Below are 23,957 nucleotides of genomic sequence, written 5' to 3'. Positions count from 1 at the left end.
ACCTTCCCTGTGTCCTGCAGTTAAGGGCAGCTCAGGGCAATGAGGCAAATGGCTCCAAAAGGAGAGGGGACTCGTGGGGTGGCTCTCCAGGGTCCTGGCTCTCAGAGGAAGTGCAGCTTCGACAGGGACAGGGGTCACTCGGCTCTGCTGTCCCGTAGATCCGAGGGAAGGGCTTCGACTGGCCGCTGCTGGTGAAGGACTTCAACCTGCTTCGCTGGCTTGGTGCCAACGCCTTCCGCACCAGCCACTACCCCTACGCCGAGGAAGTGCTGCAGATGTGTGACCGCTATGGGATTGTGGTCATCGATGAGTGTCCTGGCGTGGGCCTGGCACTGCCGTGAGTCCCCGCTGTGCACCTGCTCCGCCTGCCCAGCCCGTGGGCTGCACCATGACCCTCTGTCCCTTCCCTCCTGGCCTGCAGGCAGTTCTTCAACAACGTGTCCCTGCAGAACCACATGCGGGTGATGGAGGAAGTGGTGCGCAGGGACAAGAACCACCCCGCCGTCGTGATGTGGTCTGTGGCCAACGAGCCTGCGTCCCACCTAGAATCTGCCGGCTACTACTTGAAGTGAGTGCCCCCTGCCTGCCCTTGGCTAGATTGGGGAGGAGACCCTGGCAGGCGGCTGGCTGGGGTGGACGTGTGCTGTTCGAGATCAGCCTCCCGTCCAGCCCAATGGGAAGGCCGTCTATACCTGGACATTCAGGGACCAAATACCCACCCAAATTTTTTTTTTTTTTTTTTTTTTTTTTTTTTTTTCACTTTTTAAATTTGAGATGGAGTCTCACTGTGTTGCCTAGGCTAGAGTGCGGTGGGGTGATCTCCGCTCACTATAACCTCTGCCTCTCAGGTTCAAGTGATTCTCCTGCCTTAGCCTCCTGAGTAGCTAGGATTACAGGCACCCATGAGCCACTGTGCCTGGCCTGGTTATTTTTTTTTTTTTTTGAAACAGGTTCTCAGTCTGGTTGCCCAGGTTGGAGTGCAGTGGTTCAATGTTGGCTCACTGCAGCTTTGACTTCCCAGGCTCAGGTGATCCTCCTGCCTCAGCCTCCCAAGTAGCTGGGATTATAGATGTGTGTCATCGCGACCAGCTAATTTTTTCTTCTTTTTTCTTTTTTTTTTTTTTTTTTTGGATACAGAGTCTCCCTCTGTTGCCCAGGCTGAAGTGCAGGGGCATGATCTCAGCTCACTGCGACCTCCGCCTCCCTGGGTCAAGCGATTCTCCAGCCTCAGCCTCCTGAGTAGGTGGGATTACAGGCACGGGCCACCATGCCCAGCTAACTTTTCCTTTTTTTTTTTTTTTTTCTTGAGATGGAGTCTCACTGTGGCCAGGCTGGAGTGCAGTGGCACAATCTGGGCTCACTGCAGCCTTCACCTCCCAGGTTCAAGTGATTCTCCTGCCTCAGCCTCCTGAGTAGTTAGGACTATAGGCACACACCAACACACCCTGCTAATATTTGTATTTTTAGTAGAGACAGGGTTTCACCATTTTTGCCAGGATGGTCTCGACCTCTTGAACTCGTGATCCACCCGCCTCAACCTTCTGAAGTGCTGGGATTACAGGTGTGAGCCACCGCACCTGGCCAACTTTTGCATTTTTCAGTAGAGACGGGGTTTCACTGTGTTGGGCCAGGCTGGTCTTGGACTCCTGACCTCAGGAGATCCACTTACCTCGGTCTCCCAAGTGCTGGGATTACAGGTGGGAGCCACCGTGCCCGGCTAATTTTTGTATTTTTAGTAGAGACTGGGTTTCACCATGTTTGCCAGGCTGGCCTGGAACTCCTGGCCTCTAGTGATCCTCCTGCCTCAGCTTCCCAAAGTGCAGGGATTACAGGAGTGAACCACTGCTGGCCCCCTTTTCTTCCTTACAATCGTGCAGTTCTAACTCAGCGTTCAGAGTAGGTTTTTCACTTGCGGTAGAGGCAGCAGAGGTGGTAGAAATGCTTCTTGAGGCCGGGCGCGGTGGCTCAAGCCTGTAATCCCAGCACTTTGGGAGGCCGAGACGGGCGGATCATGAGGTCAGAAGATCGAGACCATCCTGGCTAACACGGTGAAACCCCGTCTCTACTAAAAAGTACAAAAAAACTAGCCGGGCGACGTGGCGGGTGCCTGTAGTCCCAGCTACTCGGGAGGCTGAGGCAGGAGAATGGCGTAAAAACCCAGGAGGCGGAGCTTGCAGTGAGCTGAGATCTGGCCACTGCACTCCAGCTTGGGTGACACAGCGAGACTCCGTCTCAAAAAAAAAAAAAAAAAAAAAAAGAAATGCTTCTTGACTCATACAGCACACCCCAATTTCATGCAGTGCTTTGGGCTGAGCCAAGTCTGCAGCAGGCAGAAGGCTCTGAGAAGTTGTCGCAGCCTGGGCCATGGACAATTCAGAGCTCAGGCCACAGGGGTGTGCTCAGCAGGACTGGGTGGACAGGACGTTTGTTGCGAAGGGAAGGGGAAGAGTACAGGCTTCTAGGAGCAGGTGTTTGAGGCTTCCAGACACGCTTCTTTGGGAGGTGGCCAGAGGAGATGCCTGTTTTCTGGGGCAGGATTTGGAGGGAGCCACCCAGGCTGGAGAGGTTCAGCCAGGCTGTCCCAAGACTTTGAAGCATCCCATCTGAGAGCCTGGCTGTTGGAGAGTGTGGGTTTGGAACTTGAGGTAGGGGGTTCTGTTCTGATCTGTGCCAGCCACAGCCTTTGGATGGGCAGAGCAACGATTGGGGAGGGCGTAAAAGAAGAAATGAACTGAGGAAGGAGGAAAACAGGCTTCAACAACAGTCTAGGCTGGGCGTGGTGGCTCACGCCTGTAATCCCAGCACTTTGGGAGGCTGAGGTTGGTGGATCACCGGAGGCCAGAAGTTGGAGACCAGCCTGGCCAATAGATATTGAAACCCCATCTTTACTAAAAGTAAAAAAATTAGCTGGGCGGGGAGGTGGATGCCTGTAATCCCAGATACTTGGGAGGCTGAGGCAGGAGAATTGCTTGAACCCGGGAAGCAGAGGTTGCAGTGAGCCTAGATGATGTCATTGTACTCCAGCCTGGGCTACAGAGTGAGATTTTGTCTCTCAGAAAAAAAAAAGGGCCGGGCGTGATGGCTCACGCCTGTAATCCCAACACTTTGGGGGGCCGAGGCGCGCAGATCACGAGGTCAGGAGTTCAAGAGCAGCCTGACCAACATGATGAAACCCCGTCTCTACTAAAAATACAAAAATTAGCCAGGCATGGTGGTGCGCGGCTGTGATCCCAGCTACTTGGGAGGCTGAGGCAGGAGAATTGCTAGAACCTGGGAGACGGAGGTTGCAGTGAGCCGAGATCAGGCCTCTGCACTCCAGCCTGGGTGACAGAACAAGACCCTGTCTCAAAAAAAAAAAAGTCTATACTGTGGAGGACTTGGGTGGGTGCTGGGAGCTCTGAGCACGGACGGGTCCCTCTGTTGGGTTTTTCTTCCCTTCATCCCTCCTGGTTAACTCTACTCAGTATAAGGGCCATTTCCTCTTATTTATTTATTTATTTTTTGAGATGGAATTTTGCTCTTGTTACCCAGGCTGGAGTGCAATTGCGCGATCTCGGCTCACCGCAACCTCTGCCTCCTGGGTTCAAGCAATTCTCCCGCCTCAGCCTCCTGAGTAACTGGGATTACAGGCATGCACCACCATGCCCGGCTAATTTGTATTTTCAGTAGAGACGGGGTTTCTCCATGTTGGTCAGGCTGATCTTGAACTCCCAACCTCAGGTGATCCACCCGCCTCGGCCTCCCAAACTGCTGGGATTACAGGCATGAGCCACCGCACCCTTCCTAAGGGTCGTTTCTTCTAAGAGGCTGTCCTTGACTCTCCAGTCCAAGTTATGTTTATTGTCTAGCAGAGCCCAATTCCTGCCACCACTTGTCACTTCCATTTGAAACATTTCTTTCATTGTTTGTTTTTCAGAGTCAGGGTCTCGCTGTTCCCCAGACTGGAGTGCAGTGGTGCAGTCACGGCTCATTGCCACCTCGGCCTCCTGGGCTTAAGCGATCCTCCCCACTCAGCCTCCCAAATACCTGGGACCACAGGCGTGCACCGCCATGCCAGGCTAAGTTAAAAAAAAATTTTTTTTCCCCAAGATGGAGTCTTGCTCTGTTGCCCAGGCTGGAGAGCAGTGGTATGATTTTGGCTCACTACAACCTCTACCTCCTGGGTTCAAGCAATTTTTCTGCCTCAGCCTCATGAGTACCTGGGATTACAGGTGTGTGCCACCATGCCCAGCTAGGTTTTTTTTGTATTTTTTTGTAGAGGTAGAATTTCACCATGTTGGCCAGGCTGGTCTCAAACTCTTGACCTCATGATCCACCCGCGTCGGCCTTCCAAAGTGTAGGGATTACAGGCGTGAGCCACCATGCCCGCCCCTAATTTTTAAATTTGTTGTAGAAACCAGGTCTTGCTATGTTGCCCAGGCTGGACTTGAAATGCTGGTCTCTAGTAAGCCTCCAAAGTGCTGGGATTCTAGGTGTGAGCCACCGTGCCCGGCTCCTGCACCATTTCTCTGTGCATACGTCTCCACTCCCACTGCCCAGGACCTGTGGACTTAGATTTGAGTCACTGCTGAGCACCTCGCACCCAGCCCCATGCCTACTTTCCAGGGAGTGCCCCTGTTTGCTTGATGCATTAATAAATACCCCACCCAATTCTGCACCCATCCACTCCTGTGTTCAAGAGCTGTTTCAGGGAGTCAACCTCATTTTTAGCAGTGTTAAGCCCAGTGGCCTCGGCTCTGTGTACCTGGAAGGGTGGCTACTCTTCTGGGAGGATAGGATTCAGAGACGGGGGGAGAAAGAGTGATGTTAGAGAGCTCGGTCTAGGACTAGAGGAACATGTGCCCTTACTTAAAATACATCTCCAGTTAGGGAAGAAAGCAGCAGCTCCATGCTTTTTTTTTTTTCCTTTGTTTTTGTTTGTTTTGAGACAGGGTCTTGCTCTGTGGACCAGGCTGGAGTGCAGTGGCGCGATCTCAGCTCACTGCAACCTCCACCTCCCGGGTTCCAGTGATTCTTGTGCTTCAGCCTCCCAAGTAGCTGGGGTTACAGACACACGCCACCATGCCCGGCTAATTTTTGTATTTGTAGTAGAGAAGGGGTTTCACCATGTTGGCCAGGCTGATCTTGAACTCCTGACCTCAGGTGATCCACCTGCCTCGGCCTCCCAAACTGCTGGGATTACGGGTGTGAGCCATCTTGCCTGGCCCCGTGTTGTGTTCTGGCGGGGGAAGATGGGACAGAGAGGATGGGAGGGTGTCTGAGCCCTTGGACTGACAGAACCTGTGTCTTCTGCCTTTTGTGGACAGGATGGTGATCACTCACACCAAAGCCTTGGACCCCTCCCGGCCTGTGACCTTTGTAACCAACTCCAACTATGCAGCAGACAAGGGGGTGAGCCTGGGGGTCCCCATGCCACTTCTCCCTGCCTTTGCCTAGGCTCGTCCTGAAACCTGCTCATTGGAACAGCTGGAAAGCACCATGCGCTGCCAGTCTGGGTTTTTTTCATTTCGTTTTTTTTTTTGAGACAGAGTCTTGCTCTCTCCCCCAGGCTGGAGTGCAGTGGCGCGATCTCAGCTCACTGCAAGCTCCGCCTCCAGGGCTCACGCCATTCTGCTGCCTCAGCCTCCCGAGTAGCTGGGACTGCAGGTGCCCGCCACCACACCCAGCTAACTTTCTTAGTAGAGATGGGGTTTCACCATGTTAGCCAGGATGGTCTCTATCTGACCTCTTGATCTGCCCCGCCTCTGCCTCCCAAAGTGCTGGGATTACAGGCGTGAGCCACCACACCCGGCCAGCATTTTTACTAGAAAGAAGTGTGTTTAGGACACATTAGAAACTAGCCAGTTGGACACAGAAGCTTTTGCTGCTCAGCCGTGAGCACTGCTTTGCTGAAGCTGGGGGTGGTCCTACTCGGTCTTCCCTGCTCTGCTCCTAGGATGGACTCTTGCAAGTCCTCTACAGCCCACAGTGCTGCCTCGTGAAAGCTGTCTCAAGATTCTCTGTGACAGCCGAGCATGGTGGCTTACGTCTATCATCGCAGCACTTTGGGAGGCTGAGGCAGGCAGATCACTTGAGGTCAGGAGTTCAAGACCAGCCCAGCCAACTGGTGAAACTTGGTTTCTACCAAAAACACAAAAAAATTAGCCACGCATGGTGGCGCATACCTGTAATCCTAGCTACTCGGGAGGCTGAGGCACGAGAAGCACCTGATCACGGGAGGCAGAGGTTGCAGTGAGCTGAGATCGCACCACTAACATTCTAGTCTGGGGGACAGAGCGAGACTATGTCTCCAAAATAAAACAAAAGATTCTCTGTGAGAATGACTTCATCGGCCCCTCGGGTGGGAACGCTTCTCCAGGGCAAGGTGAGGGGAAGCCCGGTGATGGGAGTGCTGCCTGGAGAGGACACAGTTCCAGTGGCGGGGGCCCTGGGCTTTGGCTGAGGACTGTGCGTTGGCAACTGCTGTGCCTCTCACAGCCCTTCCCAGCTGCGCATGTCGTGAGCATCAACGTGGAGTGACTGGCCTGCCTCCTTTGGGCTACTTTGTGACCATGTTTCCTGCCTATGGAGCAGGGTAATTTCAGGATCTAAATTGGTGTACTTGCATGTTCTCAGCCCCAGGAGACAGCTCTTCCCGTTCTAGGTTGGTTTTTTTTTTTTGGTAGAAATGGGGTCTTGCGATATTGCCCAGGCTGGTCTTGAACTCCTGGGATCAAGTGATCCTCCCACCTTGGCCTCCCAGTGTGCAGGGATTACAGGCATGAGCCACCGTGCCCTGCTAATTTTTTCACTACTATTTTTTGTAGAGCTGGGGTCTTGCTGTGTTGCCCAGGCTGGTCTCGAACCCCTGGCCTCAAGCCATCCTTCTGCCTCAGCGTCACAGAGTGCTGGGATTACATCCCCTTCTTACCTTCTCTGTCAGAGAAGCCCCCACAGTGTGTGAGTGCTGTCATGCTGTCTTGTGGGTGCTAAATGGGCTCTGCCACTCTGGTCCTAGGCTCCGTATGTGGATGTGATCTGTTTGAACAGCTACTACTCTTGGTATCACGACTATGGGCACCTGGAGTTGATTCAGCAGCAGCTTACCACCCAGTTTGAGAGCTGGTATAAGACGTATCAGAAGCCCATTATTCAGAGCGAGTATGGAGCGGAAACGATTGTTGGGTTTCACCAGGTAAGCGGTGTTGAGCTTTCTGTTTGTGTGTTCTCTCGAGGCAGAGATGTCACTCACCTCCCCCGGCCTGCCCTGCGCCCACTGCACTGCTCCCCTCACTTCAGCTTTGGGCTCTCCTCCCGCTGCCTCATCCACGTTCGCCTCGGCCCCCTTTGCTTGGTCCTCAGAGGTGGCCTCCTTACTGGCTTTGTTTCCAGACAGCCTCGTATCACCTGTGCCCAAGTAGTCTTCTTAACAAATCCAAATTTGTATTTGTTTGCGTTTGAGACCGGATCTTTCTTTGTCACTAAGGCTAGAGTGTGGTGGTGTGATCACTGCTCACTGCAGCCTTAACCTCCTGGGCTCAAGTGATCCTCCCACCTCAACCTCCTGAGTAGCTGGGACCATAGGCACATGCCAATATGCCTGGCTAATTTTTTTACTTTTGTAGAGATGAGGTCTTGCTGTGTTGACCAGGCTGATCTTGAACTCCTGGGCCCAAGTGATCTCCTGCCTCAGCCTCCCAAAGGGCTGAGATTACAGGTGTGAGCCTCTACGCCAGCCACAGATGACAATTTTGGGAGTCCTGTCATCGGCTCCCCCAGGCCCACAGGACAAAGCCCTAAACCCTGGTCAGGACACTCAGTGTCCTCTGCTCTCTCCTGGGTTTTCATCCTCTTCTCCCCTCACTCCCGGCCACTGATCTGTTTCCACTGCCCTCGTTTGCTCTCCCTCTCTTGCTTGAGCTGTTTCTTCTACCTGGAATTCCCATGTTGGCAACATAATCACCAACTAAAAGATTCTTTTTTAAAAATGTTTATTTATTATTTATTTTTTTATTTTTTGAGACGGAGTCTCGCTCTGTCGCCCAGGCTGGAGTGCAGTGGCCGGATCTCAGCTCACTGCAAGCTCCGCCTCCCGCGTTCACGCCATTCTCCTGCCTCAGCCTCCCGAGTAGCTGGGACTACAGGCGCCACCACCACGCCCGGCTAGTTTTTTGTATTTTTTAGTAGAGACGGGGTTTCACCGTGTTAACCAAGATGGTCTCGATCTCCTGACCTCGTGATCGGCCTCCCAAAGTGCTGGGATTACAGGCTTGAGCCACCGTGCCCGGCCAAAATGTTTATTTTTTAGAGATAGGGTCTTGCTATGTTGTCTGGGCTGGTCTCAAACTCCTGGACTTAACTGATCTTCCCGCCTTGGCCTCCAAAAGTGCTGGGATTACAGGCGTGATCCACTGTGCTAGCCTTTTCTTTTTTTTTTTTTTTGCAGGGTCTTGTTCTGTTGCCCAGGCTGGAGTGCAGTGGTGCCATCATAGCTCACTGCAGCCTTCAACTCCTGGGCTGAAGCGATTCCTCTGCCTCAGCCTCCTGAGTAGCTGGGACTACAGGCATCACCACCATGGGCAGCCTATTTTTAAATTTTTTTGTAAAGATGGAGTCTCACTATCAGGCTGGTCTGGAACTCCTGGCCTCATGTGATTCTCCTGCCTTGGACTCCCAAAGTACTGGGAATCCAGGCATGAGCCACCATGCCCGGCCTGTCCCCATTTTTTTAATCCATCTGATTTTTTTGTCCTCCTCACTAAAGATATGTTGGTTTGTCTTGTGAGGTTTTTTTTTTTTTTTTTTTTTTTTTTTTGTTTTTTGAGACGGAGTCTCTCTCTGTCGCCCAGGCTGGAGTGCAGTGGCCGGATCCCAGCTCACTGCAAGCTCCGCCCCCCGGGTTTACGCCATTCTCCTGCCTCAGCCTCCCGAGTAGCTGGGACTACAGGCGCCCGCCACCTTGCCCGGCTAGTTTTTTTTGTATTTTTTAGTAGAGGCGGAGTTTCACTGTGTTAGCCAGGATGGTCTCGATCTTCTGACCTTGTGATCCGCCCGTCTCGGCCTCCCAAAGTGCTGGGATTACAGGCTTGAGCCACCGCGCCCGGCCGAGGTTTTTTTTTTCATGTGGATTCCTTAACCCCATCCAGCCCCTCATTCCCACCTCAGCCAGCTCACACTTGTTTGTCACAGCTCCTGGGACTCCCGTTGACACACAGGGAATAGCCACCCACAGTGGACTACGCTGTTCTGTTTGCTTCCTTAAATTTATCGTGCTTACAGAATGCCACTTCTGCAAACTAGTTAAGTAGGGAGAGTTGGCTCGTGGATATGCTCGCTTGCTCATCCTTTTTGAAAAGGTAACCAGCTCTGAATTCTTTTTTTTTTTTTTTTTTTTTTTTGAGATGAGTTTCGCTCGTCGCCCAGGCTGGAGTGCAGTGGCGCAATCTCGGCTCACTGCAACCTCCACCTCCTGGTTTCAAGCGATTCTCCTGCCTCAGCCTCCCAAATAGCTGGGATTACAGCCTCGCACCACCACGCCCACCTAATACTGTATTTTCAGTAGAGATGAGGTTTCACCATGTTGGTCAGGCTGGTCTTGAACTCCTGACCTCAAGTGATCCACCCGCCTTGGCCTCCCAAAGTGCTGGGATTACAGGCATGAGCCACCGCGCCAAGCCCCAGCTCTAAACTCTTAAGAAACTCTCGAGAGGGTCTAGGTCAGTGCTGATAGAACCTCTGCAGTGCTGGGCCTGGTGGCTCACACCTGGAATGCTAGCACTTTGGGACGCCAAGGTCAGAGGATCTCTTGAACCCAGGAGTTTGAGACCAGTCTGCGTAACACAGACCCCATCTCTACAAAAAATTTAAAATTAGTTAGGCATGGTTGTGAGTGCTTATAGTCCAGGATACTTGGGAGGCTGAGGTGGGAGGATTGTTTGAGCCCAGTAGGTCGAGGCTGCATTCAGCTCTGATGGCACCACTGTACTCCCACCTGGGTGACCTTGTTTCAAAAAAAAACAAAAACAAAAACACTCTTGCAGTGATGGAAATGTTCTACCTTTGCACTGTCTGAAATGCTACACACTAGCTACACATGGCTACTGAGGTCTTGATATATGACTAGGATAACTGAATTGATTTAGTTTAAAAGAATTTTTTTTGAGACAGCCTCACTGTTGCCCAGGCTGGAGTGCAGTGGCGTAATCACAGCTCACTGCTCACCCTCCTGAGCTCAAGCGATCCTCCCTCCTTAGCCCCCAAAGTAGCTAGAACCACAGGCGTGCGCCACCATGCCTGGCTAATATTTAGGCTTTTTGTAGAGACTGGGTCTCACTGTGTTGCCTAGACTAGTCTTGAACTGTGGGCTCAAGTGATCCTCCTGCCTCGACCTCCAAAAGTGCTGAGATTAGAGACCTGAGCTACCATGCCCAGCCTGGTTTAGTTTAATTTAATTTTATTTATTTATTTATTTATTTGAAACAGGGTCTTGCTGTGTCACCCAAGCTGGAATGCAGTGTTGTGAACACAGCTCACTGCTGCTTTGATCTCCGGGGCTCAAGCAGTCTTCCCACCTCAGCCTCACAAACTGCTGGGATGACAGGCAAGAGCCACTGCACCTGACCCAAAGACATATTTTTACCAGTAGTGTAGTGTAGCCTTAAGACTGTACTAGCAGATAGAGGTGGAAAAGTAATGTAAAGTGAATATCAAATTATGTTTATAAATAAAGCAGTTGCTCATTAAGGTTGTTTTGTTTTTAAACCTCCTTTTTTATTCTGGGTTACATCATTCCCTGGCTGTCTTTACTCCAGCATCAGTGAGTCCTGCAGTCACTATAGCCCCCTGCGAGGACAGATATTTTGGTCACCATCAAGTGGATCTTTATTTTTGTCCAACTTTACAATTCTGCCAGTTCTGACCCTTACATTCTCTTTGCCTTGAATGCCAGGACCCGCCTCTGATGTTCACTGAAGAGTACCAGAAGAGTCTGCTAGAGCAGTACCATGTGGTTCTGGATCAAAAACGCAGAAAGTACGTGGTTGGAGAGCTCATCTGGAATTTTGCCGATTTCATGACTGAACAGTGTAAGTGGCAGTTTGGCTCATGGGATAAGGTACCCGTCCTTATTTTTTCAGGTTGCCTTGCCAATGCTGGCCATTTCGATTGTAAGAATATTGGAAACAGTGGGGAAGCTGGTTTAATCCATGTAGGTTGCGTTGAGAATTTCGTAGGAAAAGTAAGTTGTGCTTAGGAAGCAGGAAAGCAGTCAGGCCCCCGCCTCCCAAATGTGGTCAAAAAGCAGACAGGAGAGTCAGCTATGGTGAGACGGAAATGGCTAGCTTGCCTTGTTCTTGTCTATTTCATAGCCAAGGAGGAAGGAAAAACGGGACCTCATTATGGATTTACTTTTGGGAAACACTCATTATTCCATAGTAGGGTACAAAGCCTGAGAAGCTTAAGGTATTTCAGGCTGTTGTACATTACTCACTTGCAAAAGTGAATACAGGTGAGTTTCAACGCGTCTTGAACGAGGCAGCATTTAAAAGTCTTTAGGCTGGGCATGGTGGCTCATGCCTGTAATCCCAGCACTTTGGGAGGCCAGGGTGGGAGGATCGCTTGAGGCCAGGAGTTCAAAACCAGCCTGTTCAGCATAGCAAGACCCCATCTCTACAAAAACAAATTAGCTAGCATGGTGGTGTGTGCCTGTAGTCCCAGCTGCTTGGGAAGCTGAGGCAGGCGGATCACCTGAGCACAGGAGTTGGAGGCTGCAGTGAGCTGTGATTGCACCACTGCGCGAGAGCCTGGGCAACAGAGCGAGACCTGCCTTTAAAAAACAAAATTGGTCTTCAAAGAGAATAAGATCTGTGTTCTCACATGGGGACAGATGAGGGGCTGCCATGTTCGCAATGAATGTGTCCCATTTCTTCTTAGTTTATGGACTTACTGTAAACTCAGGATGGCAGTTTGGTGGGTTGGAGAAGGATATGGTAATGGTGGGAATTATATTACTTACAGGGGAAGACAGGCCTTTGAAAGGTTAAAGCTTAAAAGTGAGAGTGGAAAAGGGATGAATGAATGAACAAGATGAGGTGAGAAGGAAGAGGGAAAGGGAAAAGGAGAACAGGAAGCTCTCCTCTGCGTGGCACCTGCAATAAATGGTTTCTGGGGACATCCGTGATGGCAGTTTTGTGGAGAGGCGTGAGGCTTTATGTGATAAGAAATGAGCTGCAGGCTGGATGCAGTGGCTCACGCCTGTAATCCCAGCACTTTGAGAGGTTGAGGTGGGCAGATCACCTGAAGTCAGGAGTTTAAGACCAGCCTGGCCAACGTGGAGAAACCCCGTCTCTACTAAAAATACAAAATTAACCGAGCATGGTGGCGCATGCCTGTAATTCCAGCCACTTGGGAGACTGAGGCATGAGAATCGGCTGAACCTGGGAGATGGAGATTGCAATGAGCTAAGATCAGACCGCTGTACTGTAGCTTGGGCAATAAAGTGAGTCTTTTTTTTTTGAGAGGGGGTTTTGCTCTTGTTTCCCAGGCTGGAGTGCAGTGGTGCTGTCTCAGCTCACTGCAACCTCCACCTCCCGGGTTCAAGCAATTCTCCTGCCTCAGCCTCCCAATTAACTGGCATTATAGGCATGCACCACCACACCCGGCTAATTTTGTATTTTTAGTAGAGACAGGGTTTCTCCATGTTAGTCAGGCTGGGCTTGAACTACCGACCTCAGGGGATCCATGCATGTGGGTCTCCCAAAGTGCTGTGATTACAGGCGTGAGCCATTGTGGCCAGCTGACTCGATCTTAGAAAAAAGAAATGAGCTGCATCACGATGGGCAAGTCGCCTAAGCTTATCATAAGCCTGTCCAGTGGGGATAATGCCGCCACCTTGTGGGTGTTGTAAGAGCTGCATCTGACGAAGTACTTGGCGGTGCCTGTGTTCACTCGTGGAAGAAACAGTCTTGAACCTTTGGGTGGGGAAGGCCTCCTTTGCATTTAACATTTCCATTTAGTGGTGGTCTCATTGGGGACAGAGAATGTCCTGAGAGCACAGCCCTGACGGGTGTTTGCCAGCTGTGTTTCCCACCAGCCTCAGCTCAGGCCTGATGACCACTGGTGGTGGGTGCTGACAAGCTGAACATCGGCCCTGCCCCAGAGAACTTTGAACTCCATGAGTAGGTCCCACGTAGGCACCTGTGGCTGGTCAGGACCCTGGCTCCCACTAGGTGCTATCTCTTCAGAAAGACCCAAGCCTTTTCAAGGGTAACTGTCCCAGATACGCACAGCTCTCTGCCTACCTAGTTACCAGACAGCTGGGAAGCCAGCATGTAAACCTTATTTTTGCAAGTAAAAGATAAACTTTTGGTGCTTTTTTTTTTTTTTTTTTTTTGAGATGGAGTCTCACTCTGTCTCCCAGGCTGGAGTGCAGTGGCACGATCTCAGCTCACTGCAACTTCTGCCTCCTGGGTTCAAGCAATTCTCCTGCTCCAGCCTCCTGAGTAGCTGGGACTACAGGCACCCACCACCATGCCCAGATAATTTTTGTATTTTTAGTAGAGATGAGGTTTCACCATATTGTCCAGGCTGGTTTTGAACTCCTGACCTTGTGATCTGCCTGCCTTGGCCTCCCAAAGTGCTGGGATTACACAGGCATGAGCCACTGTGCCCGATCAATTTTTTTATTTTTAATAGAGACGGGGTTTCCTCACGTTGGCCAGGCTGGTCTCGAACTCCTGACCTCAGGTGATCCACCTGCCTCAGCCTCCCAAAGCGCTGGGATTACAGGCATGAGCCACCACACCCAGCCACTGTTTTGGGTTTTTCCCCTCACAGAGTAGAAAACTAGGAATTAACACATCAGGAAACCTGAGTGTTGGGCAGAGCAGTGGTATTTAAATATTTCAACCCATAAATTGTCACTTCACAGCAAGCATCCTGAAACTATAAGAGGACATTTGGCTGAACGTGGTGGCTCGTGCTTATAATCCCAGCACTTTGGGGAGGCTGAGGAGGGCAGATTGCTTGAGCCCAGTAGTTTGAGACCAGCCTGGGCAACATAATGAGACCTTGTCTTTACTTAAAAAAAAAAAAAAAAAATTAGCCGGGCATGGTGGTGCTTGAGAGGCTGAGGCGGAGGATTGCCTGAGCCCAGGAGGTTGAGGCCACAGGGAGCTATGATTGTGTCTCCGCATTCCAGCCTGGGAGACAGTGAGATCATCTCAAAAGAAAAAAAAACAAGACATTTCTATGTAGTGCCTACCTTGGCTCCAGTGTGGTTCTAACTTGACCCATCAGAAGTCATCTGAGTCGCTTTGTGTCTTTTTTTTTGTTTTTTTTAGCACCGACGAGAGTGCTGGGGAATAAAAAGGGGGTCTTCACTCGGCAGAGACAACCAAAAAGTGCAGCGTTCCTTTTGCGAGAGAGATACTGGAAGATTGCCAATGAAACCAGGTATCCCTACTCAATAGCCAAGTCACAGTGTTTGGAAAACAGCCCGTTTACTTGAGCAAGACTGACACCACCTGTGTGTCCCTTCCTCCCCGAGTCAGGGCGACTTCCACAGCAGCAGAACAAGTTCATGGCAGACCAGAACGTTTCTGGCCTGGGTTTTATGCTCATCTGTGCTAGCAGGGACCACTAGAGGTGGAAATAGAAGATTTTCTAGTATGGAAATAAAGAGTTGGCATGAAAGTGGCTACTGAAAAGCATCTGAAATCATTTCTGTGCGTCGTGCTGTTTTCAGAGCCTTAACTATGTGTGGACTTTGGAGAAACTGCTGCTCCAACACCCCCACCATGTTCAGAGCTGCTGGTTCCAGAGGGCATCTGCAGAAATAGCCCCATGGTCCTAGGGCTGCCGTGTTTGTGTAGCAAACCGGGCCAGCCTCAACAGGGAGTGAGTAGAAGACTTTCACAGCTGCTGTTCGACTCCTCAGATGAGCTAAAGTCCCACATGTACCAACAAATTCATAGAAACACTGTCATGCTGCAGCACTTAGCAGGGTCTGTGAGCCAGTTTCCACATAGTTAAGCTGGCAGTGTCTGAACTGGAAGGTTAGAGGTAACTGGTTCTCCCAGGACATCGTTCTGACCTCAGCCATAGGGTCTTGACAGAAATGGGCAGATGAGTGTAAACGCCCATTGGCTTTATCATAACGGATGCCACTGAGTGTGACAAGACCTCCTTAAACAACTCTGCCTACAAATCAGCATTCCATGGCTTTACACCCCGAAATGACGCCACCTACCCCCTCCCAGAGCACAGTCTTTCCTTAAGGAATCCCTCCTCCCTCTCTTCACGGGCTCCGGTAAGGCAAGGATGGTGCATCAGTTCTGATTTGAAGTATATGCTTTGGAAAAATATTCCTTTTGCTGTCCAGTCAGTTGAAAGACAGTGAACCAATACAGTTTTGTTTTGTTTGTTTTGAGACAGTCTTGCTCTGTCGGCCAGGCTGGAGTGCAGTGGTGCAACCTCGGCTCACTGCGACCTTCACCTCCGGGGTTCAAGCAATTCTCCTGCCTCAGCCTCCGAAGTAGCTGGAACTACAGGCAACTGCCACCACTCCCAGCTAAATTTTTTAAAATATTTTTAGTAGAGACAGGGTTTTGCCATGTTGGCCAGGCTGGTCTTGAACTCCTGACCTCAGGTGATCCGCTCGCCTTAGCCTCCCCAAGTGCTGGGATTACAGGCATGAGCCACCGTGCCCGGCCTCCAGTATGGTTCTTGCTATAGAACTTGATTTCCCCCTCTCTTGTGGTTGAGCCCCCGTCTCCACACAGACCCTCCTTTTTAGCTTTCCTGTGCAAGCTCCATGAAAGAAAGAATAAAGTTAATTTCGCCTGGTTTTATTAGGCATCGTCAGTCCATTTTTAAAAAATGAGAGTGTAGTCAGTTCCAATTAAGAATCTAGGGCTTGTATATTTTTTATCAACCTCTCTTTAGTTTTCAAAGGAATCAAGTTTTGTGTTCCAGTATGTCAAGGTATAATGAATAAAAGTTGACAAACATTAAGAAAAGTTAAATGTAGTAGACACATCTCAATGGTTTACAAATTAGGGGTAGTTCTTTTTTTTTTTGAGATGGAGTCTTCTTCTGTTGCCCAGGCTGCAGTGCAGTGGCATGATCTCGTCTCACTGCATCCTCCTCCCGGGTTCAAGCAATTCTTCTGCCTCAGCCTCCTGAATAGCTGGGATTACAGGCACATGCCACAATCCTGTCTAGTTTTTTTGGGTTTTTAGTAGAGACAGGCTTTCACCATATTGGCCAGGCTGGTCTTGAACTCCTGACCTCAAGTGATCCACCCACCTCTGCCTCCCAGAGTGCTGGGATTACAGGCATGAGCCATTGCGCCCGGTGGGGGCAGTGCCCCTTTCCACAGGTCTTAAGCTCCAGCACAGAACACACTTGTTCTAGTCCTTGAAGGATATCTCAGCTGTATTTCCAACGGATTCATCTTTCTTGCCGATGCTACCTTTTTAGAGGATTATACATGGAGTATTCAAGGTAAGCGAAAGTAAAACTATGGAAAAACAGCTCATTAATACATTCTGAGTGTTCACAGAACAGTAGGCAGTGACACATTTTGTCATTAATTCTTGACAATCACATATATCATAAACCCACAGGAATTCCAAGATCTAGAGGTCTGAGGACTCTGAATCTTCTGCAAGTTACATATGATTTAAGAGAAAAAGAATCAACCCTGTATACCTTAGAAATGAGGTTACAGTATTGACTTCAAGAATATAAGGCTCCTACCGAGTCTAAAAAGACCTCGTTTCAGCTTTTTTTGGAATGCAACCCTGCAGTTTAAGAATAATAGGAGCACAACTTCCACAGGTAACTTCTACATTTATTTTATACCAAAAAAGTTATGTGCAACAAATAAACATTCTTACATATTTACATTTGGTTTTATTTATCAGTTAGCAAAACGGCGCCTTAAATCTCTGATAAAGAGTATTTCTATCTAGATTAAAGGGGAAACCTGCCCAGTGAACTCCATTTTAAATGAATGTTTACTCTGGAGCTTAAAGCACTAGTAAGAAATCTTTCTCATGGAACATTCTAGACAGATCATACACCTAATACTTAGGTCATGCCTAATACAGTTTTATAACAAAACATTTCACCTTTTCTAGGTGAATTTGTAGTAAAAAAATGTTTAGCCAAGTAGCTGGGGCTCCCACCCTTGCCTTTTTTGTTTGATGGAAGGGTAGTTGTCACAATTAGAAACCGTAAGTGCTGCCTGAGGTGTCTGAAATGTTTCACCAATGCTTGTGTGTTGGAGGAAAAGACATGAAGACAGAAACTGTATCATAGGTCATTAGGTCGTCTCCCCAAATAGGTTACCAGAAGTCACAGAGGGTCTTCTTGTTGGCATCTAATATTGATTTTCAAGACAAGATCTCCTGTCACTCTTGGTACCAATCTAAGTTACGAAGAAACTGCTGAAGATAACTCTACTTTTGCCTTTTGCCAATAGTCTTTTCAAAAACTAAATGAAAAACAATAGTCAACAAATAGTTTTTATTTACTTTTTATTTGAGACAGAGTTTCACTCATTGCCCAGGCTGGAGTGCAATGGCACAATCATGGCTCACTGCAAACTCCGCCTACCAGGTTCAAGCAATTCTCCTGCCTCAGCCTCCGGAGTAGCTGGCATTACAGGTGCCTGCCACCATGCCCAACTAACTTTTGTACTTTTAGTAGCGATAGAGTTCCACTATGTTGGTCAACTGGTCTTGAACTTCTGACCTCAGGTGATCCACCTGCCTCGGCCTCCCAAAGTGCTGGGATTACAGGTGTGAGCCACCATGCCTGGCCAGCAAATAGTTTTAATTTCACTGTAGTCTTGGTCCTCTTTGAATGAAAACAGTCAATGCTTTGAACATCATTTGAAAGTAATGAATTTAAGGAGAGGACACATGTGTAAAGGAACAGTGATTCTGGGCACACAGCCAGTTAACCCTGAGTTATTTCACCAGAAATTTACTTTTACTGAGAGCAACTAGCTGTAATGCAAAACCAAATGAAATCCTCCAAATCACCCAGATTCCCTAGAATTTATCATCTAACCCCAATTCGTCTTTCTTCAAATATTTGTGAGCATCAAGTCAATAAATGGCTTCATTTGGAACAAATTACTTAAAAAAGATGAATCATGGAATTACTGCTAAAAACAAATGTTTCCCCTCATCTGTCCTTTAACACTGGTGGCTAGTAATGCTGCAGTGTTCAAATATTCAGTAAATAGGGCAAAACAATCTTCTAATTTTATAACACTGGTGATTCCCCCCTCTTCTGGGCAGAATAGAAGGTATAGAAGGGAATCTGAATTCTCCAGGGCAAAAAACACCCAATTAATACCACCAGGGTTCTGTTACTTACTGAGACACTGGCATTACAATGCTGTTATGACAGGCAGTACGTGTTCCTCTCTCAATGAGGAAAAAAGGTATTAATTCAACTGGGCCATAAGAATGTGGCAAAAAAAATGTTATACAACTGAAACAGTGGTTTCCCCGAGCCTTAGAAAAGCAAAGGAAAAACTGAAAGGGTCTGGCTGACCATTTTCCCATGTTTTCTCAGGTAAGAGTTGAAGACATTTGCAAGAATGCAACATCAAGACAAGCTTTAACTATACTCTGCTGATTGATACAAAATAGGATGAAAAACCATTGGATCCTGGGACATGAGGAACTTGTTTAGCACAACCGGTGTTATGTGTACCACAGTTTTAACCATTAGGCCATTTCCACTGTAGCTTAGAGAAAAGAACCAGAGGACTGCCTTGGTAGAGCTGGACGCGCTGCTATAAGACGACCTTGCTGTACAGCCCTCAAACGTGAGGACTTCTTTCTCCATAGGCACCAGACGGCCAATCAGTGCTTTCTAGAGTTCTTTAACTACTTCAGAATACAAGAACAGTACATCCATACTCCAACAGCCATTGAAAGATTCACATTCATGGGAAAACACAAGTCTTGATGAAATCTTGAGTTAAGCTATCTTTTAAGAAACTGGTTGAAACTGGTGAAAAGTTCATTACAATTCAGGCTTGATACCTGCCTCGGGCCAGAAGACCTACGTTGCGTCAATTCTGAGTCAGTGGAAGCTACAGAATTGTTGCTGACCCTACACATTTGAATTTACAGAGCAGAGCCTGTCCCCTCCCTTCAAAGAGAAGGCAAATAAAGCACTCAAGAGGTACTGGTCTCATTGACTGTTTTTAACATAAAATGATTAATCAGATTGGAAGCAAAAACATTACTGCTGCTTCCCAACCGGAGGAGTGAAATGATCACACAGGACCCTTCTGCAGAGTGCGGGTTTTCTACCTGACGGTGAAGACGGGAGGGCAGGACACTTCTGCCCAAGGTCAACACACAAAATATTTGGTTTGAGATTTAAGACAGAAGGCACTTTTAACATTCTGATATCAGATGTTAACCATACAAACGTCCTGTTACAATTTCATTTGGGTTTACTTGAATCCCCTTCCAAAATTCTTCTTACTGCATGTGTGTCATTATGAGAGCAGTGGCGACACGACCAGATTTAGCCTTGAGATGTGTCTACCTGTTCCTATTCTCCCGATGAAGCAAACTGCGCAGCATGTCAGCCCTGAAGGTTACAAATCCAGTATTTGACTGCAAAACAACTAAATTAGACATCCGAGTGGTTAGTGCAGAAACAGTGAGCAAGAACACTGGCTCCCACGCTGGAGCGACGGGGCTTAGACTGGTCTTTTCCATCATAATACTGTTTGGTTGACTGGCACCAACGTTAAGGAAAAATATCTGCATGAAAATTCAACTGGTGGAAGAAACTTTACCTAATAATGCCAGGCTTATATTTCCAGCTTTTCTCCAAAGAAAAAATACCCATTTTCCCATCCTTGGTGTCCTGAAGGCCTTGGACTTGAAGGTCTGGCCACATAACTCATTCTGTAAGGTTAACAATTGGTCCAGTTTTATGACTGGACACAAACAGGACTTGAACGTTCCAATTCAATTTCTTCCTTTCAGAAGAGGGAGATGAAAGGGAACCAACCACCCTATTATTATTTTTTTTACCCTATTATTTGCTGCAACAACAGCGGCCAGTACTTTCCACAAGATGCTGTGTATAGGCTATTTTCACTGTCTCCTCAGTCAACGCTCAGCTGACAGTTCTTCAGTGCTACACTGCAACTAAACTGTACAGTAAGTTCTGCAGAAATGGATCTAATATTTCTACCTTTATTTACAAATATCACATAATGGATTCTAGTTGAATCTACATGTTTAAATCCATCAGCTAAAAACATATTACATATTGTAAACATGGCAATATTTAATACAGTATCTATTCTAAAATATTTTCATGTCATGATCACATTTTTTATACCTGAAATTGAATTTATGCACATTAAAGAATTACTAGCAATGGTTGCTGACTTTACAATTGAGGGCAGGGGGCTAGGGCTACATTTTATCATTTCAGAAACATCTTCAAAGTAAAGTTAAAGCTTGTCTTTGATTGGCTCGGCGTATCCTTTTTGTATCCATATTTAAGATGAAGATTGACACAGAAAATAGCGAGGGCCCCTTCTAATTTACAGGATTTTAAAAAATCAGTTTGAGATTCTTAGGGACAGTGTCTGTTGTGAATAATAATAATAATAAAAACCTGCTGCAAAATAAACTGAATGGAAAAGGGGCTTGAGACTGTCAGGGCAGAGTCTGTCGGGCGTCAGTCCTGCTTGGGCTGCAGCTGCCGCTTCCAGGCCTCGTTCAAGTAAACTAGTCGTTTGTAGTTGATAATGAGAAGAAGGAAGTTCAGCACGTACGTGACGACGCAGATGATGCAGAACTCCTTCAGCACAAAGTACAGAATGTAGGCCAGGTACAGGGACCCCACGACCGACATGATGGAGGACGTCATGAGGATCAAAGCCGCCACCGCGCTTGCTGTCATGCCTGTAAGAGAAGAGACGCGGGCTCAATCAGGCCTTGGCGCTGCAGAGAGGCTTTCTGAGTGACAAGGACTAACACTGTGTGACTTGCTGCAGTGTTTGAATACTGATCTTCCTGCCAAACTCTGAAAATTGAAAACAGAAATACTGGTCTGTTTCATTAAAATTATACAGGTGGACTCTGCAGATCAAATGCTAGCTTTTCAGGGTTTTGAGATGGGGTTTCACTGTATTGCCCAGGCTGGAGTGCAGTGATACAATCTCACCTCACTGCAATGTCTACCTCCCGGGTTTAAGCAATTCTCCTGCCTCAGCCTCCAAAGTAGCCAGGATCACAGGCATGTGCCACCATGCCCGGCTAATTTTTTGTTGGCCAGGCTGGTCTCCAACTCCTGACCTCAGGTGATCCTCCCGCCTCAGCCTCCCAAAGTGCTAGGATTACAGGTGTGGGCCACCATACCCGGCCAAATGCCAGTTTTATAGCTGCAATGTTTTTGATTTCCCAATCTTTCGGTGAAATGTTACTAATTTCATAAACTAACCTAGTTGAAAATATGCACACAAAGCAAACATGCAGTCTCACAATCACATTAAGCAATGAAGCTGACTTGTAACATCAAAAGCCCCAAGACACCAAATGAATAAAGGGACATGAGGACCGCAGCCTTTTCCTAAACCGAGCTGCACACATTTGGTGAGAACCTTCTCTGGTTTTCACTACAGCCTCCCCATCTGTGGAAAGTAAAATTTGCTTTTCCATGTTTAGATCAGATTGATTAAAAATCCACAATGAGAGGTGACTACACCAACAAGTTGCTGAGGAGAGAAAAACTCTTGCTAAACATTTCAGGAAGGGCTCACCCTGGTGGATAAGGGAAACCACAGTTAGCTCATTGGCTGTATGTGGGCCAAACCCGATCAAGAAAAATGGTGGACATGTGTGCTAAACCCAGACTCTCAGTACAAAAAGGCACCTAAAGCCAGGCGCAGTGGCTCATGCCTGTAATCTTAGCACTTTGGGAGGCCGAGGCAGGCAGATCATTTGAGGTCAGGAGTTTGAGACCAGCCTGGTCAACATGGTTAAACCCCCCTCTACTAAAAAATACCAAAAAAAAAAAAAAAAAAAATTGGCATGGTATTGCACGCTTGCAACCCCAGCTACAAGGGAGGCTGAGGCACAAGAATTACTTGAACCCAGGAGACGGAGGTTGCAGTGAGATGAGATTGCGCCACTGCACTCCAGCCTGGGCAACAGAGTAAGACTCTGTCTCATTTAAAAAAAAAAAAAAAAGGGTACCTGAATTCTGGACTCTATCTTCACATGTATTGTTTTTAGTTTCCTGTGGCCAACAGTATGGAGAATATGTGCATTTATTTTCAAGGACAGAGAAGGCAGAGCATGTTAAACGGCCCTCCTACCCAATGACTCATGGATAAGGATAACAGAAACAGGAACAAAATAACCGGTGGGAGCAGGTTTAAAGAAGTCAATTAAAGAGCTGAAATCCCGGTGCCTGTTGGCAAAAAGAAAAGCAACAAGAAGACGCCTATGGGCTGGCTGGGCCACAGCCACGGGACTAGATGCTTTCATAGGGCACTTCAAGACTAAGGTGCTGCTGAATTACTGCAGGGACTAGCAAATCTGGCCAGCTACCTGCTTTAGTAAATAAAGTTTTATTGGCACTCAGCCATGCTCATTCATTTATGTAATGTCTGTGACTGCTTTCACACTAGAAGGCAGAGTTGAATGGCTGCAGCAACTGGCAAAGTCAATTTTCTGCCAGGCCCTTTACTGAAAAAGTTTGCTGACTTCACCTATGCTAAACAACTAACATTTCAAAATTAATGCGGTCACAATTTTATCTAAGAAAGTTAATTTCAAAATGAGACGGGCAAGTTATTTCTTCCTCCATGCCTCTCTTTTCTCAACTGTAAAATTGGGATAACAATCATGCTTACTTCCCAAGACTGCTGGACAATTAAATGAGCTGAGATAATGCAGGGTTAAAGCACTAGAATAGTGTATAAATACCAGCTCTCCGTTAAATACTACCGTAATGCAACTAGGTACTTGTGGCTCAGGGTAAAATTCCCAATGGAATTTAAAATGTGCTGTAACTCTAAACAAATGATGGTACAATTATGCAATGGATTATTCTGCAGCTGTAAAAAAGAATGAAGACATTTAATAAACTGATATGGAAAAATCACCACTATATATCCATCAAACAAAAAAAGAAAAGAAAATGCAAGCTGTAGAACAGTGGGTATAGCATCTGCCTTTTATATTTTAAAAAGGAGGAAAATTAAGATTGTGTATGTGTACTTTCTCGCATATGCAAAAAGAAACTCTAAAACAATAACAAGCTACCAGTTGGGGCTGAGGAGCAGTGGAAACCAGGGAAAAAGAGAAGCGGTAGGACAGATTTTTCTTTGTGTAACATTTTATATATATATATTTTTTTTTCCTGAAGGAGTCTTGCTCTGTTGCCCAGGTTGGAGTGTAGTGGCACGATGTTAGCTCACTGCAACCTCCGCCTTCCGGGTTCAAGCAATTCTCCTGCCTCAGCCTCCCAAGTAGCTGGGATTACAGGTGCGTGGCACCACACCCGGCTAATTTTTGTATTTTTAGCAGAGACAGGGTTTCACCATGTTGGCCAGGCTGGTCTTGAACTCCTGACCTTGTGATTCACCCATGTTGGCCTACCAAAATGCTGGAATTAATGGCATGAGCCACTGCGCCTGGTCCTTTTTTAAAAGTTTTGAACCATGTGAATGGATTACCAATGAAAAAATTAAATTAAAAATGCTGTATCTCAAACAGCTTAGAAGGGAGTACAGATGTATACATATGTAACAAACCTGCACATTGTGCACATGTACCCTAGAACTTAAAGTATAATAAAAAAGAAAAAAAAAAGTGAGTACAGATGTCCTGCTCTGGAAACTGTTAGGTTAGTTCAAATGTGCCTCACATGAAGACACCAACATTAGAAGGCACGTGAAGCATCCAAATGCA

General features: G+C 47.6%; 2 protein-coding genes and 1 long non-coding RNA gene across 14 annotated transcripts in view; 2 read left to right on the top strand and 1 right to left on the bottom strand.

Annotated features, from left to right (window-relative positions):
• Positions 1 to 14,684, top strand: part of GUSB (glucuronidase beta) — a 72,310-nt gene extending 57,626 nt beyond the window's left edge. For 7 of the 9 annotated variants that reach the window (XM_050783566.1, XM_050783565.1, XM_050783567.1 and 4 more), the window contains 6 exons: positions 159 to 337; positions 422 to 568; positions 5,307 to 5,391; positions 6,998 to 7,174; positions 10,928 to 11,063; positions 14,319 to 14,684. In XM_050783566.1, coding sequence (XP_050639523.1) covers positions 159 to 337; positions 422 to 568; positions 5,307 to 5,391; positions 6,998 to 7,174; positions 10,928 to 11,063; positions 14,319 to 14,485 — 891 coding nt within the window. In that variant the 3' untranslated portion in view covers positions 14,486 to 14,684. Of the gene's footprint in view, positions 1 to 158; positions 338 to 421; positions 569 to 5,306; positions 5,392 to 6,997; positions 7,175 to 10,927; positions 11,064 to 14,318 lie in introns of those variants that run through there. The other 2 variants (XM_050783568.1, XM_050783569.1) reach the window with 2 other exon arrangements.
• VKORC1L1 (vitamin K epoxide reductase complex subunit 1 like 1) overlaps positions 1 to 23,957 on the bottom strand; it is a 166,576-nt gene that overhangs the window by 67,519 nt on the left and 75,100 nt on the right. The window contains exon 2 of one of the 4 annotated variants that reach the window (XR_007724154.1): positions 20,371 to 20,942. The exons of 2 other annotated variants lie outside the window; for them this stretch is intronic. Coding sequence is in view for 1 of the 2 variants with exons in the window: in XM_050783601.1 (XP_050639558.1) it covers positions 20,716 to 20,942 (227 nt within the window). In the remaining variant the exon portion in view is untranslated. Of the gene's footprint in view, positions 1 to 20,202; positions 20,943 to 23,957 lie in introns of those variants that run through there. One more of the 4 variants, XM_050783601.1, reaches the window with a different exon arrangement.
• On the top strand, positions 16,502 to 19,943 carry LOC126950319 (uncharacterized). Its single transcript, XR_007724164.1, has 2 exons — positions 16,502 to 16,818; positions 18,571 to 19,943. It is a non-coding gene; the product is annotated as an uncharacterized LOC126950319 (long non-coding RNA).

Source organism: Macaca thibetana, chromosome 3 (genome assembly GCF_024542745.1).
Source record: "Macaca thibetana thibetana isolate TM-01 chromosome 3, ASM2454274v1, whole genome shotgun sequence".
NCBI classification, from domain to species: Eukaryota; Metazoa; Chordata; class Mammalia; order Primates; family Cercopithecidae; genus Macaca; species Macaca thibetana.
The sequence above is the reverse complement of the archived record's forward strand: the minus strand, read 5'-3'. Positions and strand labels throughout refer to the sequence as shown.